At 41.6% G+C, this 19178-nt stretch overlaps 1 protein-coding gene across 6 annotated transcripts in view; it reads right to left on the reverse strand.

Annotated features, from left to right (window-relative positions):
• Window positions 1–19178, reverse strand: part of zfhx3b (zinc finger homeobox 3b) — a 435085-nt gene that overhangs the window by 97421 nt on the left and 318486 nt on the right. For all 6 annotated transcript variants that reach the window (XM_061964037.1, XM_061964041.1, XM_061964035.1 and 3 more), the window contains one exon: window positions 18437–18668. In XM_061964037.1, coding sequence (XP_061820021.1) covers window positions 18437–18668 — 232 coding nt within the window. The remainder of the gene's footprint in view (window positions 1–18436; window positions 18669–19178) is intronic.

The following is a 19178-nucleotide window of genomic DNA, read 5'->3' on the forward strand; positions in this document are numbered from 1 at the left end:
AAAGTACACTTTTCCGCCCTTAAGCCCTCTAAAAAACCGGCAACAATACTCCATTTACATCCCGTGACCTTAATATTAGGCAAGTATTAACAATATTGTTACTATAATCGCGAACACAGACATTTATATATATTATATACATTATATCCATTTATATATACTATTTATATATGCAGCTACAGCATTCACTTATTGAGCGGGTGAGCTGCTGCATGGTCATTGAGTTGGTGAAAGTTAATTTTAGCTGATAAAATATGCCTCGTCGTTCTATAGTAGAATGATGTGGTCATAAACCGAGAAGATGGTTAACTAATAACGGGAGATGGCGAGAAAGACACACACAAAATGCTTGTTTGCGGCCCTTTTTTTTCTTTTTAACCTTTGTGAATTTTATGATTAATTATTCACCTAAACGGAAAGATATCAACATCCCATCAGTTGGCATCCCGGTGAGAGCAAACATTGTACAGTAGGGGATTGTTTTATTATGTTCGTAGTTTGTAATCCTTGTTTAGCACTTAGCAATAATGCTACATGATGCTTAGTGTTTCACTAGAGCTGGATCTGATTAGCACACGACTTCTACATCTTGGACATTTTCCTCCTTACATTCAGGCTCAAAAATATAAGGTTCTGGATCATCAATTGTCCCAAAGTAATCACTGTTGGCTCTCATGAAGTCTGCATGATTAGTCGTGTTGTTGTTGTTGAAGGGAAAAGTGAACGTTGTGATACGTCTCTGAAATTAATACGCAACTGCAAATATGACATGTTATGAATGTATCAGTTACAAATATATTACAGCATGTACCGTATTGTCCGCACTATAAGGCGCACCGGATTATAAGGCGCACCTTCAATGAATGGCATATTTCAAAACTTTGTTCATATATAAGGCGCACCAGATTATAAGGTGCACCTATGCATCCATTAGATGGAGCTGCGCTAAAGGGAATGTCAACAAAACAGTCAGATAGGTCAGTCAAACTTTATTAATAGATTACAAACCAGCGTTCTGACAACTCTGTTCACTCCCAAAATGAATAAACAGCTGTTTTATTATTTTCCCCGAGGTAAAGTCAGTGACGTGGTGTTTTGTTTATCTTTTAACAACAGCAAGGTATAACATGTAGTGCAACATTTATATCACATAGTGGAGGGGAACTTTTCCCTGATTCAATAAACATGTAAAAATAGTGATACTGTTACGGTAAATCAAATGTTAGTGCAATCACGATATAGTAACAATCGAAATAGTGCAGAGCAATAACAATATATCAATAACTCAACGTTGCTCAAACGTTAATGTCACACAACACAACACACAAAATAAACATGTAAAGCTCACTTTATGAAGTTATTCCTCATCCATGAATCCCTCGAATTCTTCTTCTTCAGTGTACGAATTAAACAGTTGGGCGGATACGGCATCCAACATGCCCGCCGGCTCCGTCGTCATTAATCGAGTCAATGTCTCTGCTGCTCTATTCCCGTGTTCTACTGCGTGACTGATCGTCTTAAGTTTAAACTCTGTGTCGTAAGCGTGTCTCTAGAGGGGGGGGGGGGTTACCCACATATGCGGTCCTCTCCAAGGTTTCTCATAGTCATTCACATCGACGTCCCACTGGGGGGAGTTTTTCCTTGCCCTTATGTGGGCTCTGTACCGAGGATGTTGTTGTGGCTTGTGCAGCCCTTTGAGACACTTGTGATTTAGGGCTATATAAATAAACATTGATTAATTGATTGATTAATAGGAGCCATTTTGGGGTCTTTACATAAACAAACAAATGGAAATCAAAACGGCACGCCATATATCCCAGCATGCACCGCACGCTTCTTGTTCTTCTGCAGGGGGCGGCGTAGAAGAAGAAGTTCTTCTTCTACGGGGTAAAATGAAGTCGGCGGCTGCTTACCGTAGTTGCGATTGATTGATTGATTGATTGAAACTTTTACCTGTTGGAGGCTCAATATTGGTCCATATATATTATAAGGCGCACTGTCATCTTTTGACAAAATTTGAGTTTTTAGGTGCGCCTTATAGTGCGGAAAATACGGTATATAAAGCATTGATGGAGGTGTATGGAGTTTTTTTAGTGCTTTATAGGCAGAATGGAGCAACTCCTATTGACTGTTAGGTGACTTTACCTAACGTTTTTTTTTTTGTGTTAGAATGCATAAAGAAAAGAAAGACAAATGTGTGTTTGTCTTCTCTCAGGTTTGTGAATGATATGGATAATTCCAAAATAGTGCAGTTCCCCTTTAAGCACAACCTGTTTTAAGAGCATCAATAGAAAGGGCAGCTCAGGCCTGAATATGGTGAGTGTGATTAAGGAGGGGACAGAGAAGTGTGAGATGATTGTGATGTGGGGGCATGTTTCTTAGACACTTCCTTGGTCCTGGTGGAGCGTGGAAGTGAAGCAAGGAGACAGAGTGGAACGGATATGAGCTGACTGCAGAGAGGCAAAGAAAAGAAGGGCAAAAAGTAATGCTTTTGTGGCTATTGCACAATGGATCTGGCAAAGTGACTGCACAGGGCCATTAAAAAGAGACACCATTGCCATTGTGTGCTCCCCCCGCAATTAGATTCTTTTGCACAGTTTTACATGACAAAAACAACCCATTTTTTTTCTAATTCAGGCTGCCGGCCCCTGTGCCACCTTAAATCTCTCCTTGGAACGTTAGTCCACTGGACTGACGATGACATGTGACACGGAGGCCAACACTTTGCTGTGTTCACCAAAGTACGCCCCGCACATCAACATATGTCCCATCTCACTTTCCCATGTGCTTGAAATATTTCACGTATACATGCCAGGCTCTCATTTCCAGTACACCTGCTCACATCAGGCACATTTTCATGACGGACAAACATGATAAACAAATAGTCGTGCTCAAAATGTAGCAACGTTAAACAAAATATTATTGTATGCTATTTGATATTGTAAACTCTATTTTGATATTTTTATGAAGTTTACACAATCCATAAAGCTTTTTACTATGTCCACTGCATCACCATCCCTCCTTTTTGGTTCACAGTGATACATTTAAGTATATAATTTTTGTTTATTTATTTTTCTTAGATTAGCCTGATGTAATTCAAGGACTGAGCATGTTGCATAACATTAACGTGCAACTGCTAAGTATCCTGTAAACACTCCACTCAGCAGATCAATGAGTAAACATTTTTATTTGCTATTTATAAGTGAAATAATTCATTATCGTGTGTTCTTGAGAAACATCATCATGCTCATTTCAAGAGTTACACGATTCATTCAAACAGCAATGTGCACAAAGTGAAGCTGGCAATCCTTAGTTGGAAACATTTCGCTGTAACTCACACATGGGGACAGAAACTGCAAGCCTTTCCCTCTCGACAGTGCACTGCAGCTGAACTGAATCGATGTGCTCTCTTGTTTGCTTACTGAGCAAGTAGCATGAAAATTGACCTTTGCTTGATTTCTAAACATTGCATTATTCATCTTTGGGTTTGGAATTATATTTTTTTCTAATGGTTTCAATTATATCCACATGTTCTCGTTGTTAATAAACTGATAAATCGATTTTAAAAGACATGGCATCTTTGAAGAATATTGATACATTTGCTAAACCCCTTTCAAATGATATTCAACTAACAGGGTGTTTAGCTAACTTGCACTTAGGTCACCTTTTGCTTATTATGTACACACACTTTTGTTGTGCTTGTGCTGCAAGTAAAGTGTTGTATATCCTGTTCTTAGTTTCCTGTGCAATTTGATGAGTGTTAACATTGAATACACATGCACATTTGTGTCTTGTACACACTGACCACAACTTGTACAATCATATAGTTTTATATTACATAATTATGGTCCTCTGAAGTCTGTTTTTGTTTTGTTTTTACTAAATTTAGTAAATTATCTTTCCCTAATTCAGTTTTTTCCCTTTTAATTTTTTAGAATTCCGTTTTTTGCCTCTTTTTTGTGTGTGTAATAAATGCAATGTCCATGAATTATTGGTAATTAGATCATTTTGGCTATAGTATATTAAGTCTAAGCATAATAATTGTGTAGAATAAATGGAGCAATGAGTGCTTTAAGTAAAAAAATGCTTACGTAAGGTACTTTTTTGATGCAGTCAGACCCGGTGTTGCACACAGCACTGCTATTGTGAAGGCTGCTGTTCTTAAGGGTGCTTAATGGCTGCTATGGTTTTGAGTGGAGACAACAAGAGGCTGTTTAGAAATAAAAATGAGTGCCTTTCAAGTTACGGTTGTCATCCTGTCTGTACATTAAGCTGGCATCGGTGCTGTCGTCCACAACAACACAAGCAAATAAGATGTGTTGCAGGAGAATGGATGGTCCGAGCCGCCATTAGCTTCGGCGTTTGTTCGCAGACTTAACCAGTGTTTCAAGTGGCCATTTCGATATTAACTACGTTTCCACGCACTAAATTACCGTATTTTTCGGACTATAAGTCGCAGTTTTTTTCATAGTTTGGCCGGGCTCCAGTGCGATTTATATATGTTTTTTTCCTTCTTTATTATGCATTTTCGGCAGGTGCGACTTATACTCCGGTGCGACTTATACTCCCAAAAATACGGTAGTCTGATTTCTCAAATAGTTCATTTTTTTTGTATTTTCACACTGACGTGTGAAGTCCAAGTGTCCATGCACTCTCTTTAATGCGACTTTTGGTCATACGCCATGTGCCTACCATACACTGGGGCGCGCTTATTTCCTTTTAGCCCGGTTAAATTAATTCCTATTCCGGTTGACCTATGACGTCACCCTGGCCATTTGTAGATCCTTACAACTGTCCGCTGTAATTTTGGCACATATTACAAATAGTATGTCTCCAATTGCTATGTTGATGTTAAATAGCAGACAGCATCAATAAATGATCTTGGATTGTGCTATGGACATGACACTACTAACAAGAATGTATTGGTGCGGATGCAATGAAATAACGGCGGAAGAGTTTTTTTAAGGAATTGTTGGACGAAAATAATCTAAACAAAACTTTTGAATGTCTTAAAGTTCATCCTAAAGGCTCTGTGAAATGATGTAAGATGTTTTAAAGACCATTAGTGCCCCGACTGATACTGCTATTGTTCTGGACTATCTTGCCAGTTGTGTGGAAAGTGAATCAGTTGGCTTGCAGGAATGCGGCGTGAAAAGGTTTGTGTACGCTTTTTTATTGGCCTCCAACATACCTGCTTCATTTTATTTTATCTCATTCGTATTTCGTTCGGGAGTCCGAATTAGGCCGGCATTCTACATTTCTTTACCTACCTTCCTAAATAAATCTCAGTTTCCTTTTTCTACAATCGATGTGCTTCAAAAATTTCTGTTCTTTTAATTTCCAAAGCAAATAAACAGTCTCCATTTCATTACAATTGTTCCTATGTTTTAATTGAATGGTATCTGCTTCCGGGTTGTATTGAGACTGGCGCATGCATGATACAAAGACTACTCTCTGACGAGGAACAACACTATAGCCTATACGCTACTGCCATCTAACATCTTGGAATTGCAACTGCATGCAAAGTCTACAAAAACATAACTGCAAACGAGACTCAGATGTGTAAGTAATCAAGATATAACAACTGGACAGCACAGCTCACTGTTATATGTTTGATAAAAACATTTGATTTTATCATCACATAAATTAATATTTAACACATGAACACACAGAGAAGTTGCAAAAATTGGTACCGTATCAATTCAAATGTGAACGGTACCCATGCGAATACCAATAAAATTTAGTTATGCACAGTTTTAGACATACAGTATGTAGTGTAAAACTGCCCTGCATCATACTCGGAGGTGTTTTTTATGGGCACATTATTAACATTAAGGGTCATGTGGGTGTACCGTTCGCCACTATTACTAGTATGTACAAGTAAAATGGATATGTAACTGTTAACTAACTCTTCATGTGTAGTTATGTCACTTTGGGAAAGGGTTACACACACAATTGTTTTGGTCACAATCACACCACAAGTAGTTTAAGCAAATAAAGCAATAGTCATCATCTACAATAGTGCCTCAATATCACTGGAGCGTTGCTTGCATCTGGTTCATGCCCTCAAAATGCCCATTTCTGCTCTTTAACAAACAATAACACTGCTTGTTTGCCTGCAGCCACCCCACAAGACGCAACATAAAGATGATTATGCAACAGTGTTATTTTGTTACAACACGTGCATTAGCTTGGCTTTGTTAACCGGACCCTAAATATGCAATATTACAAAAGACAGATTACAGTCCCCAGACAGGCCAACACAAATGTCACATCAGGAAGAGTAGTGCTGAGTTTGACACAGGTGTGGATAGAAACCTACACAGCAGGCGGAATTAGCAACCAGCATAAAGGTGGGAGAGTAAGAATATATTCCATTATCTGTGGAGAGTCACCTTAAATGCCCTTCTCCACCATTGCTGACCTGATGAGCAGAACAGCTTTCCTCCCACTTCGTTTTGTGTTTTTTTTTTTTGTAAAACTCTTTATGCACCCTCCTCCTCTTCCCTCCTCAGGTGCTGTGCTGCCGGCCATGGTGGGAATCAATGACTGGCGCTCACGCCCACAGGTAAAGGTTAGAGAGGTTCACTACTAAATTATTCCTGCAGCTCTCCCATCGCAGCTTTTATTTAATGTAGTTGAGCAGCTAGAGAGGACTCATTTTGCTAATGTGAGACAAGGACGCGTGTGTGTGTGTGTGTGTGTGTGTGTGTGTGTGTGTGTGTGTGTGTGTGTGTTTCCGGCCTGTTTGTGTAAATCCACCAGGTTGGAGTTTATGTTGTTTGGCTGTTGGGATGTTTTGCACTAGTATGTGCTGCTCAGGCTCATGTGTCAGGGTGGATAATGAATCACAACGTCTGTGCCTTCACATAAGTCTTTGTTTCATCTGGCTTCATTCTACTGGGGCCTCGGAAGTGTGAGGGCAACATGCTGCTGTTGAGGGCATCCTTCACTCTCTGGTTTTATTTGGCTGTCAGCGAGGCTAGTCGTCTCCTCTGGGCCCAAGGGTTAGCTCAACCATAGAACAGATCGCGCCCTTTGATCCAACCCATCTCTCTGGGAGCAAAAACATCCTTATTAAGATGCCTAAATACAACTTTCCTGGATTTAACTCAATAGTTCCCAAACTTGGGCTGTACTTCTTCTCCTATGGTGCCTTTGGCCAACATAGATATCAAGTTTTGATTTCATGCATCACAGTTCACTCAATACCCAAGCAATGTCAGCCCTCTAAATGAAGTTTGGGCCACAGAATAGTTGTTGTTGGTTGTTGGACGGTTGTTGTCGTTTTTGGACTATCTCACTTCTTCCTTCATTGCAAGTACAGTTTTGATGCTTGTGTCGCATTATAGTAGGGCTGGGCGATATGGCCTTTTATTAATATCTCGATATTTTTAAGCCATGTCACGATACACAATATATATCTCAATATTTTTGCCTTAGCCTTGAATGAACACCTGATGCATATAATCACACCAGTATGATGATTCTACGTGTCTACATTAAAACATTCTTGTTCATACTACATTATTATATGCTCATTTTAAACTTTCATGCAGAGAGGGAAATCACAACTAAGTCAATTGACCAAAACTGTGTTTATTAAACAGTTATTAAGCAGTGGCACAAACATTCATGTCATTTCAAAACAGAAAGTGCAAGATTGTCAGAGACATTTTAAAACAAGCTATGAGTGCAATTTTGTGCATGATGTCACTAAGATGACATATCAAAACAACACTAAATTGAAGTGCACTTTTTATACAGAACGCCACTACAATAGTTTAAAACTTATAAAGTGCACTATTGTGCATGATGTCACACAAGATATTTCAAAAAGTGTAAAATAAAAATGAGCTGCATAATGGGAAATCAAATAGTGTATGTCTTTCGCGGACGTTATCTCCTTCTGTTGTAGACTATTTTTTTCATACGGTGTTGATCTGGAAATGGTTGCTTTGGCATTTTGTTGGTGTGGCACCGAACGGAGATGTTGACATGCAGAGTTTCAAGCACTCCTCATTCTCTAGTGGGTGACTTTTCAAATGATGCTACAAATTAGCAGTGCTGCTACTTTTTGTAGCAACGCTTTTGCCGCATACTTGACATATTACAGCTGTCTGTTCAACATATTCCCGCTTGAAGCCAAACCACCGCCAGACGATGGACACCGTGCTGTTTTTCTTAGGAATTATTTATTCTTCCTCCATTTGTTACCAGATTTGCACCTTCTCTCTCTCGTATTACCACTCGCACTGCACCGTTAGCCGCACAGCTATCGTTACCCATGCTGCTACCTCTCTGCTCCGCGAGAGCGTATGACATTGCACGCGCGACAGTATGTGACGTATGTAAGAAGGTGCGCTTGTTTTATGTCTATGTGAGAAGGAGAGACAAGTAAGAGTGGGAAGAGCCTGTAGTGTAATGCCCGCAGCTAAAAGCAACTGCGTGAGAACGTATACTCAAATATCACGATACAGTCATTCTCTACATCCCACAGAGCCAAACCCGCGATATATCGAGTATATATCGATATATCGCCCAGCCCTACATTGTAACAATAACTAGTGTGATCCCTAAACGCAGAAAGCCAAGGAGGCAGCGTACAGGTAAAAAGTCTTTAATACGTGACAAATACAAAAGAGGAGTGTTGCTCAAAAAAAAGGCACTGAAGCATAGGGAAGGCTATGCAAAACGAAACAAAAATATATGGAATTGCCACAGAACGGCAAAGACTTACGCGCAGAACATGCAGCAAGCTAAGCATCCAACATGTATAAACATGCTTACAAAGTCGCAACACAAACTATATTATCACACCTACATAATCTTGATAGTAAATAGGAAACAGGTGCGGGGAATAAAAGCTAAGAGGCAGGAGATAAAGTCAATGCAGGTGAACACACACAAAACTGGAAATACCACCAAAATAAAAGCGCAAAACAGAACCCAAGACACTAAACACTGGAAAACGCCAACAAAATCAAAAAAATACATTCTCTGATGTGACAGATCATGACAACAGTATTTGTTTGCGACAAAAATGGCTGCTCATATAACGCAACCCATCACCATTACATATTTGTAACTTAACCTAATCCTTATTCCACTATCCGTATCTGTCCTGAACCACTGACTTCCATCTTGCACTTCGGAGTGACAGCCCCTATGGGGGTTGTGGTCACTCTGTGTAAGTGGCATGTGGGCCAGCAGGGCTCCTTGCATTACCTCTCTTACAATCCAGCAGCTCACACTACCACCGACCATCCCCACCACCACCTCTGGGCCTGAAAATAGAACTCATTAACACGTAAGAACAAATGAGACGACTGTCTCCTGATGGACTGTCTATCTTTTGGATCAGCTTTCAAGGAGAAAGTCTGGCAATGACGAGCCAGGGAAACTAATATTATAATGTGCTGCCAGGCTCCTCTCAAAGTGGGCTTGATGACAGGCAACCTCCCATTTTGACACCATATCTATGCTCATACTCAGCGTTGGCATGCCGTTGTAAATGGTTACTCACATGCAGCGTAAACTAAGCCTACAGAAACTAGACACAATATACACGCTGAAGTTGAATTCAATGTCAGGCAAAGTAATATTGCATGTGACAAAACAGCTGGTTTAGGCCATTTCTATATTAAGCCGAATAATTCTTTAAACGAATAACTACTTAGCCTAATCCCCGTGTTAGCCACACTAACCCATCGTTTAAGGTTCGCCTCCTTGGATATTTTTTTACGCGGGTAAGTGTGCCGTCTATTTCTTGAATCTCCGGCTCTAAGCTTTGTATGGACTCATTGATTGTTTATAAACGGAGTTCGGAGAGCAAGTGACGCCAGAAAGAACGCGCTACAGCCAGCTTCACAACAACCGGTTTCCACTCAGAGATAACCACTAGAAAGAAGGAGGCGAATCATCCAGACATGCCTGTGTTTCTCCTTCTTCTACATGTACAGGCGCTTGTAGAAATCACACATGAATACCCTTAAGAGAAGGAAACGCAGGATTGTAGCTATTTCGGATACAACACATCTCAGACGGCAACATAATATTTTTGAGCGACGGTTTTGGATAAGGCCTGGATGAACGGCAGCCTGGTGGGATATGTTTGTCAACGAGTGTGTTGTGCCAGAGGAATGGCAAGAGAACTTTCGAAAGTCCAGGTCAGCTGTGATTCTACTTAGCGAAAAACTTTGTCAATTTGTCGAAGGGTAGAAACCGAGAATGAAGCTCCCGTGGTTGTGTTAAAAAAGGTAGCGTGTACTTTGTATTACCTGGCCGATGAGGGAAGACTTCAGAAAACAGCGAATACATTTGGACTGGCAAAGCAGACTGTATCAGTTATTGTCCGCTATGTATGTTGAGCGATTATTCAACGTCTAGTATTTTCCTCCATAACTACTGTGAAGCCGTGAAGGAGCCGCTAAACGAACGGTCAGTGGTTGCTGTCGTCGAGTACGAGCGCCAATTTCAGCCTCCAAGTACAGGCAGGATTGCAAGAATGGACAATGAAGGAGAAGGCAAAACAGTGAGGAGTGTCCTGACCAGATATCTTGAGCCCTAGATTGATTGTGGTAAAATGTTCTTTATCACATTGTTTACTTTCACACGCCCATTAAAGATTTGATTCATTTATGATGGCTCAGGTGTGATTCACTCCAATTGGGCTAGTCTAACAGCTGCTGATGGTGAGGCAAGCAAGGTTTACTGTTAAAAGAAATGTGGCAATAGGCTACATTGAAATACTTCACATACCAGACTGCCGAGTAAGAATACACTTCCAGGTCAGAGGTGACTATGACGTAATATATGTGTGTCTGCCATTTTCCGCGCATGCGTACTCGGTCGTGTTGCACCCGGGCACGGAGGGGGTAGGGGGTCTTAAACCAAAGCATAAACGATGGCATTGTGTGTGTGGGGACAGGGATAAGGTTAAGTGGGTTAAACCCTGTATAACCTTAGCCTTAGTCTTAGTGTATAGGCACCCTTAGAAAGAACACATGCAAGTTATTTCAAAATTCAATCTTGCTAATCTCATTGATGCATGTGTGCAGCGACTAAATGACATATTTTGCAGAGCTCATGCTGAAGGTCTCCCAGAAGCAAAACTGCTAAACTAAGGCAACTCCTGAGTAAACAGGAGAATGGATAAACAGGAACACTTTTATCAAAACCTATTTTTTCCCATTAAAATAAGAGTATCCACTTTTAAAGCAGTCACAAGAACACAATAATAATTCATTTAGTGCCTTTCACAGAATAGTATCGTTCCTTTCTGAATACTTTGCTATTCCAGGATCTGATTCTTTGTAGTTGGTTTGGGGAAGAGAAGACTTGCTTGCATGAGGTGGAGCAGGAAGGTCATGCAAACGCAGATGGATAAGTCTTTAAAACCATCATTTGGGTTGTTAATAAATGTCTGACCTTTTGTAATATTTTCAAAATGAAAAGTAAAAAGATATTTATGAATTTCCTGGCACGTTCCGTGGACAGCAAACAATTTCCTATGCTGCCTAGATGCCCTTCGGACAGGGATTAGGAGGCAGGCGGCTGACGGAGGTCTGACTGAGCTGCAGGGCCCTCTGGGCACCCGATTCATCCCGGCCCGCACAGTCTTCATCCTCATATCCACTCTGCATCACCAGGGCAATAACCCGCCTTTATTAAAAGCGCATTGCACCACTATCTGACGATACAACTTACCTTCAGATTGGCCATAATGTGGCATGGAGAAGGGGTCTGATGCTTAGGGGCTACAATATCCTGTTTCTGTAAAGGTTTGCTTTGCACTTTAACATGCATGAATTAAGGAGGACATTCCAGAAATGGCTACCGTCTGTTTCACTCTCATCTCTGGGGGGAAAAGGCTTAGCTATGAACCCTTGCACGCCATCAGAGCGTGGCTTGGCACTACTTTGACATTACCTGGCTGTTGCTGCTAAAGGCAGCTACTTGACAGCTAAAATATGATAGCAGCAGAGTAGCCTGGCATGTTGTGTGAGGGAACGACACGAAGGATGCATACACAAATATCTTGTGTGTCGCGACTGAAAGCATGTGAGCAGCTAGTGACTTTCCTGCATTTGCTTGATTAGTGCATTTATTTCATGTCGCTGCCCAGTTTGCAGCTTTTTGAATGTCTCAAGAATTATGCATGAGACAAAGGGGGGAGAAAAGAGAAATGCGCCTGTTGTCAGGACAAGCCTCGCTATTAGGTGTGTGACCCTGGAAGTGCACCCCTTTTAGCGAAACAAGTAATGGATCTCATTTTGGATACCACTATTATGCAGTCATTTGTATGCCTCCTTTCGTCTCATTTCCATTTAATAATGCACATGGCTCCACTGCCCACTTTCTCAAACTGGTCATTAAAAGTAACACTGATCTAAACAGGAGGTTTAGGCTCCACTTACAAGCTCTGCCGCTGTGCTGCATGAAACAACTGCAGGTCACAGTATAATAAGCCCTCTCCAAGCCAGTCTTTGCCCTTGAAGACCCCAGGCCTCTGTGTCTACACACTTTGCTAACAATGACTTTCGGCTGTCCAGGCAGCCCAACTCCAGCCCTCTCCTCCACAGCCTCCTCGGTGCACAGAGGCAGGGATTTCCTCAAGCCGTCACAGCCCAGAGATCAAGAGCCTGCCATCTGTGACTGTGGCAGATTTACAGCAGGAGCTAAACCACTGTCAGCCACGTTTGTTCTCCATCTTCGCTTCCTCCACGCACACATGCAGTATATGAACACACACTACATCTGTATCTGTACATTACCACTGTAAACATTTTTTATTTTGCCCTATTAAAAGTTATCCTTCTCTAAAACAGAGAAAATATACCTTACAGCAATGCATCCATCAAAGCCACTTCACTTGTACCTTTTTAATTGAATTGTCTAATTTGGTTCGTAGTGAGAAAAAAAAAACCTAAACTAAAGTTGATTAAAAAATAGGGAAGTCAACATTTCTATGAGTTGTATGCTCTGGTGATCATTCATACAAAACAGGGTTAAGGCTTGCCATAGCTCCCACACAACTCCCCTTGCTTTACGAACAGGCTACATATTTTAATACCAACTTCACTCAATGATCACTTCATTAGGCACAGTCACACAATTTAAAACTATAAAAAACAATACAATAACTGCCTTAAGGGACGGCGTGGCGCAGTGGAAGAATGGCCGTGCGCGGCCCAAGGGTCCCTGGTTCAATCCCCACCTAGTACCAACCTCGTCATGTCCGTTGTGTCCTGAGCAAGACACTTCACCCTTGCTCCTGATGGGTGCTGGTTAGCGCCTTGCATGGCAGCTCCCTCCATCAGTGTGTGAATGTGTGTGTGAATGGGTAAATGTGGAAGTAGTGTCAAAGCGCTTTGAGTACCTTGAAGGTAGAAAAGTGCTATACAAGTACAACCCATTTATTTATTTATTTAAAAGGATGCATTTTGTTAATGTAACTGCCTTGCATGGGATCCTCCTGGAGAACCAGTTCTCAGTATGACACAGTGCAGTTTTACATTGGTGTAAAGAACAACCACAATACCCACATGGCAATGTTTAATAAAAGGTGAACACTAATATATTTGTAAATCAGCTCTGGTATTGTAGCTCATTTGATAGTGCAGGTGTACCTTATGTTGTGTCTGCTGCATGTTTAATTTAAACATCCCTCTATAGGAAACACGGTCTCGTGTTTCTTTAAACTCTCAGCATTTAATTTGTGCATTGTTTACCATGTAAATGACTGATGTACTGTATATGAATTAGGATGTACACAACTCAAGAGGCATATTATTATTACTCTGTGTGTGCCTAATTAATTGAACACTATGTGTATTTCTGCTAATGGCCCATTCTGGCGTAGTGTGTGTGCTGGTTGTAGTCAAAACTGGCTTTTAGTCAGGCGTCCCTGCACAAAGGGCAGCTGTGTGGCTGAGCTCCCACTGAGGCCTCCTTTGTTTCGCCCCTAGATAAGGGGTTAAAGAAGACAAATGGAGGCGTGGCCGCCGAGCCACTTGCCTCAGCAGAACATTGTCAGTATGAGTAAGAGTTAAAACAATGCAGGCCTTTATTCCTGTGTAAGTCTAATTGGAAAGAAGCTCATTTCTGCTGCATTTGCTCTCCTCAGACATCTAGCTTGGAGGGGATATGTGGCACTAAATCCCCGGGGTCTGTATTTGCTGCACTTTCATTGGGAGCATTAATATTCAAAGTGGTAGAATGTAAAAAAAACACACACACAAGGACTGCACACAGGCCCATCTCATGTACTCCTTCATTCATGGAAATGTCATAAAAAGGGATCAGTTGACTATTTAACTAAAGTATTGGTAGTTCTACTGTGTAGTTTCTTTTCATGTTTTTTGGGAGGGTAAAGCAAGAAGCAACTACTGTACTCACAGAATCACAAAACAGCAGCAGGCCAGGGAATTACTGTCTAGGTGACCCACAAATCCAGGGGCAACTTTGTTTTAACAAGGCGGGCCGTGTTTCACCACTTTCACAACTGTGCTTCTACCACAAAAGAGAGCCATGTGTCACAGAAGTCTTAATGGAGAGGAAATTAAATATTTCACTAAGAGGGAATAAAAGAGGGGGCGGAGCTACGATGAAGTCTGGGGGAGTTTATAGGCGACATTTCACTGCAGAAACTTGCCAAGTGGGATGAAAGTTTACAGGGACGGACATTTAAACCACCTCTGTTTTCACTACAGTTAGAGGCTTACAATTTGCTGCCGTCGTTTTTTGAGTTTGCAACTATTGCCACATAAATCCTGGTCTTGCCAGTGTGGAGCAAACAGAACATGATTATCATTGTGCAGCTCTTTCAGTCTACATTGTGGTAGAAGCTGTCACAAAAGTCGATTTATGAGTTCATACTATTAATAAGCTTGGAGCCAGAGACATGTTTTTTTCATCAGAAGTACAGACCACTGCAGAGATTATTTACTGGAGGAGGTCTTACTGTGGGTGGGTCTTACCATCGGAACACAATTAAACATACTTCAAACCTACAAGGCACACATTTAAATCCCATGACTGCAATGGAGAAACTCCCTTTTGCTCTCAGGGCAAGTGGCCAGTGTAAAGGTCATGTATAATGCAGTCATTTTAAGACAACATTAGTTTTAACTACTTATTTCTACTTTAATGGCAGCATTGAAGTGAGGTGTTTTCATGTGTGGTTGACTAAAGCTAGGTTGGCTTCAAAAATAATATACGACCCAGTGATGAATTAATAAAGTATATGATTGCAGCAAAGTACAGTACACCATGATGACATGAACACCCATCCCAGCATAATCCAAGTTACTGTATTTTAAACCAAAGCCAATATACTAAGTGCTATTTGGGTTCTAAAGGTATTTTGTGATTGTCTCATTCCATAACTGTTGTTGCACTAAAGTGACATGATGTGTCAAGAGCTATGTTTACATACGCACAATTTCTTTAATCTAATATAAAACTTAGTTGTTGGGAATTCCAAATCCACTTTTACATGGACACTAAATAAATTAACCCAATCATGACTTTTGTAGTTTTTAAATAGAATAATGTCACGATGGGGGGGGGGGGGGGTTCGCAGCTTGCTGCGGGGTCGTTCTCCCAGGAATGCAGATGAACCACTCCGGACATGGCGTGTAGGTAAAAACATGATTTATTTCTCAAACTACCAAAGTAGTACCAACAAAATGGAACACAAGGCGAAGGCACAACGTGTTGATCGCACTTGGAGCTAATGCTACTTCTTAGCATGGACTAGGGACAAACAATACTCAGGTAACTGTGGCATGAAACAAACAAGACTTACATAGCATGGCATGAATCAAACACTTAGCATAAACTAGATACAAGGCAAAACTCACGTAGACAGGTTGCATGTAGCAAACAATGACGCCAGGCCGACTGACTGTCAAAGGCAAACTTAAATAATGCCTCTGATTAGTGCTCGGGTAGCAGGTGAGCGGCCAAACACTAATCAGAGACAGGTGAACATAATTAGCAACAGGTGCATGAGTCCAAGACGTAAAACAGGTGACACTAATGGTTGTCAAGGTAACAAACAAACAAGGAAGTGCAACCAGGAACTATGGAGTCTTTAAACAGACAATAACATAAAACATGATCCAAACCAAAGAATCATGACAAATAAACTATCGGGGCACGCGCATGGCTTGAGTTGTCTTTTTTTTTAATAGTAGAAAAAACTATTCCCCTTCGCCTTTGTTGTAAACAAACGCCAATTTAACCGCCCATGCTCAGTTCATTCGCCCTTTGTACTCCACACGTTTGATTTTCCTCTTCTCTGCCGCCGTGTCTGTTTACACAACATACGTTTATGTATGTCAGCTTACCAGTGATTGTGCTACCTTCCTGTTGTTGTTGTTTTCCTTGAACGTGTTCACATTTTCCTCCTCAATATTCACGCCATTGCAAGAAAGGTTCGACATCGGTCGATGTCCGATAAAGTCATCCATCAAACCAGAACCACGTTTACTGTTTTGTCTGTTAGTTTAGCAATAGGAAGCCATCAAACTTTACCAGCGGTTTTTAACGCGGTCGATGGTTCGGTGAATTCCGTCTTCTTGCAGTTTTTGGTAAACTCGCTTTTCAACCATCAGGGCGTTCAACAATCCCTAGTTCTCAATGTTTTTACCAATAAAGTTGTGCCTGCAACAGACCAATTCTGCTTTGCGCACACCATGCTAGCTGCTGGGTGCAAACATCCGACTGTCTGAAAGGCGAAAATGCGTCACGCTGACGTAGCACATACTAACAGCAAAGGTGATTTTACCCCATTCACAAAGACAGGATCCGTACATGGAAGCCAGAATAATGATCGCCATAAACCACCCGTCTCGTTCGGGATTACATTTATTTCCAAATGGACCATATCGGATCAGAATCTTAAGATTGACGTGTTTATATGAAGCATTTTTAATTTGATCGGGCTTTTATTCTGAATATTTGTGTTCATTTAAACATATCTAATCAGTCAGACTGCACTGTTTCTACTTCCACAATGGTGCAAAAAGTGGTTTAATAAAGTATGGTGCTTTAGCAGTACTGCTTGATGTAAACTGCAGCTTTGAGGTTGTACTAAAAGGTGCCAAATTATTGTATTTGTCATGTTGGGTCTTTGCAGTAGAGTTGCTCTCAGGCCTGCGATGAAGGGAACTGAAGAAGAGATGACATAAGAGACCTGCAGGCAGTTGGATGTGTGTGTTTTACTGTTCACATATAGCCACACCGGCGAGCCCTATTAAATCTAACGAAGGCTTCTGTCCTTCACACAGGTTTAAAAATGGGCATCAAGCCCATCAAACATTGAATAAGGAGAAGAAATACAAAATGTGAAATACGCATTTGCTCAGAAAAAAAAAGCATGTAAGTGCAAACTGTGCTGCTAACAAGATAGAAATAAGGTAATTCCCAAACCTTTTAGTCCAAATAGCCTTTCCTCCTGCCTTTACATGTTGGCTTGTCCACTGTACTGTAGTCATTAACATATTTGGAGTGCAGTGAGCAGAAAGCTTAATTGTCCCTAATTGCTCTGCAAAATATGTTCTCTAATGATTTGCTTCAGATCTATGGCTGCCTTTTGCGCAATTTCCCGGCCGCTGGCTTCATTATCCCTGCCTCTATGGAACAAAGCGTCTTCACAAGCTGGCATTTTTTTCCCTCCTCCATAACAGAGTCAGTGAATATTTGTGTGAGGGACGTAATGGTTCCCTCTTGCAAGGTCGCACAATAGGACCCCTTTGTGAGGGCACCCGAGTTAAAGTGATTAGAAAACCAAATCCCGGCTAAGAAAGTGTGTTAATTGACCACAGCTCGCTCATCCTAATCAGTCCATAATAAACGAGCAGTCTTGGCACTTTGTTTTGGCTTTGCTAGTGTGTTGTGTCTACTTTTGGTCTTCTTCTTGTGGCTGCTGCAGCAGCTTTTTGCTGTTACACCCCCTCCCTTCTCTAACATTAGATCGTTCTCAGTTTCAGAGACCTCTCTAATTCCAATGCTTTTACCGTCAGGATATTGAGATACAGAATATATGGACACTTATTTCTTGAATCTTTTGGAACAGAAAACTTTTGTTGGAGTTACATTTCAGTTCAAGTGTTCATATAGGCACACTTGGATGAGTCTCATGTAAGATAACTTAAGAACCCTGATCTCAACCCCATCTTTAAGATGAACTTGAGAGGCAGCTGGTCCTCTCTCAGCTCCAACATCAGTGACTTTTGACTGCACAAATGCACATTTCTCGCAGAATAATATTCCCACCAGAGTAGAAGCTGTAATAGTTGCAAAGGCGAGGGGAAAATGATGTGTAATTGTTCATTTTTACTGTTTGTGTTGGGGTTAGCTGATGTAAAACTTTAGTGCATGTAAAAAAAAAAGAGATGAGCACAGGCTAAATTACAAGAGTTCTGACCTGTATCTGACGAGGGACATTTGCGGATGGTGAAGATGGAGCTGAGGTCCTCGTCGTCCTCCGGCAGGCCCTTTTGCAAGCGCTGCAGCTTCCTTAGGCTCTCGCTGCGCTGATGCTTCATGGAGCGCACATGCTGGATCAGGTTGAGCTTGGCCTTGGTGGAGTAGTTGCACAGCACACAGTGGTAGTAGCAGGCATCACCCTCCACCGCGTTTTCGTGCTGCTGAAGGTGCTGTGGGAGGGAACGGAGAAAGAGCAAGAGAGAAATGAAGCGCGAGGCAAGGATGAGGGAAGAGAGAGAAAGCGGTTCTTGTGGATGGCACTTTCGCTCACACGGTTGGCAAATGAACAAATCAATTCCCAATCACAGCCCTGTTGTTTAACATCCAGACCTCTTCCACATCAGGACAATTGTTTGGACTGCACACTCTGTCTGCAGTGAGTGTCTGTATCAACGCTAACAGGACAGGAGAGGCCTGAGGGGGGGCGGAGGGTGGTGTGGCGGTGGGGTGGGGGCGCACAAACCTTCAAGGCGGACAGCGATGGCATCAACCACTTCTGAGGCTGCGAGCTCCATAGCGGCGCAGACGGAAAGGAGCATTGATTCCCTTCACTCAACACAAGCCTCCCGCCTTTGAAAAGGAAACTCCAAACATCTGCCTGTTTCACGCATGGGATACTAAATATTGATCAAGGCGAGTTAAATCCCAGCTTTATCATCGAGAGAGGCACGCTGGCCCGG

This window comes from Nerophis lumbriciformis, linkage group LG06, assembly GCF_033978685.3.
Source record: "Nerophis lumbriciformis linkage group LG06, RoL_Nlum_v2.1, whole genome shotgun sequence".
NCBI lineage: Eukaryota > Metazoa > Chordata > Actinopteri > Syngnathiformes > Syngnathidae > Nerophis > Nerophis lumbriciformis.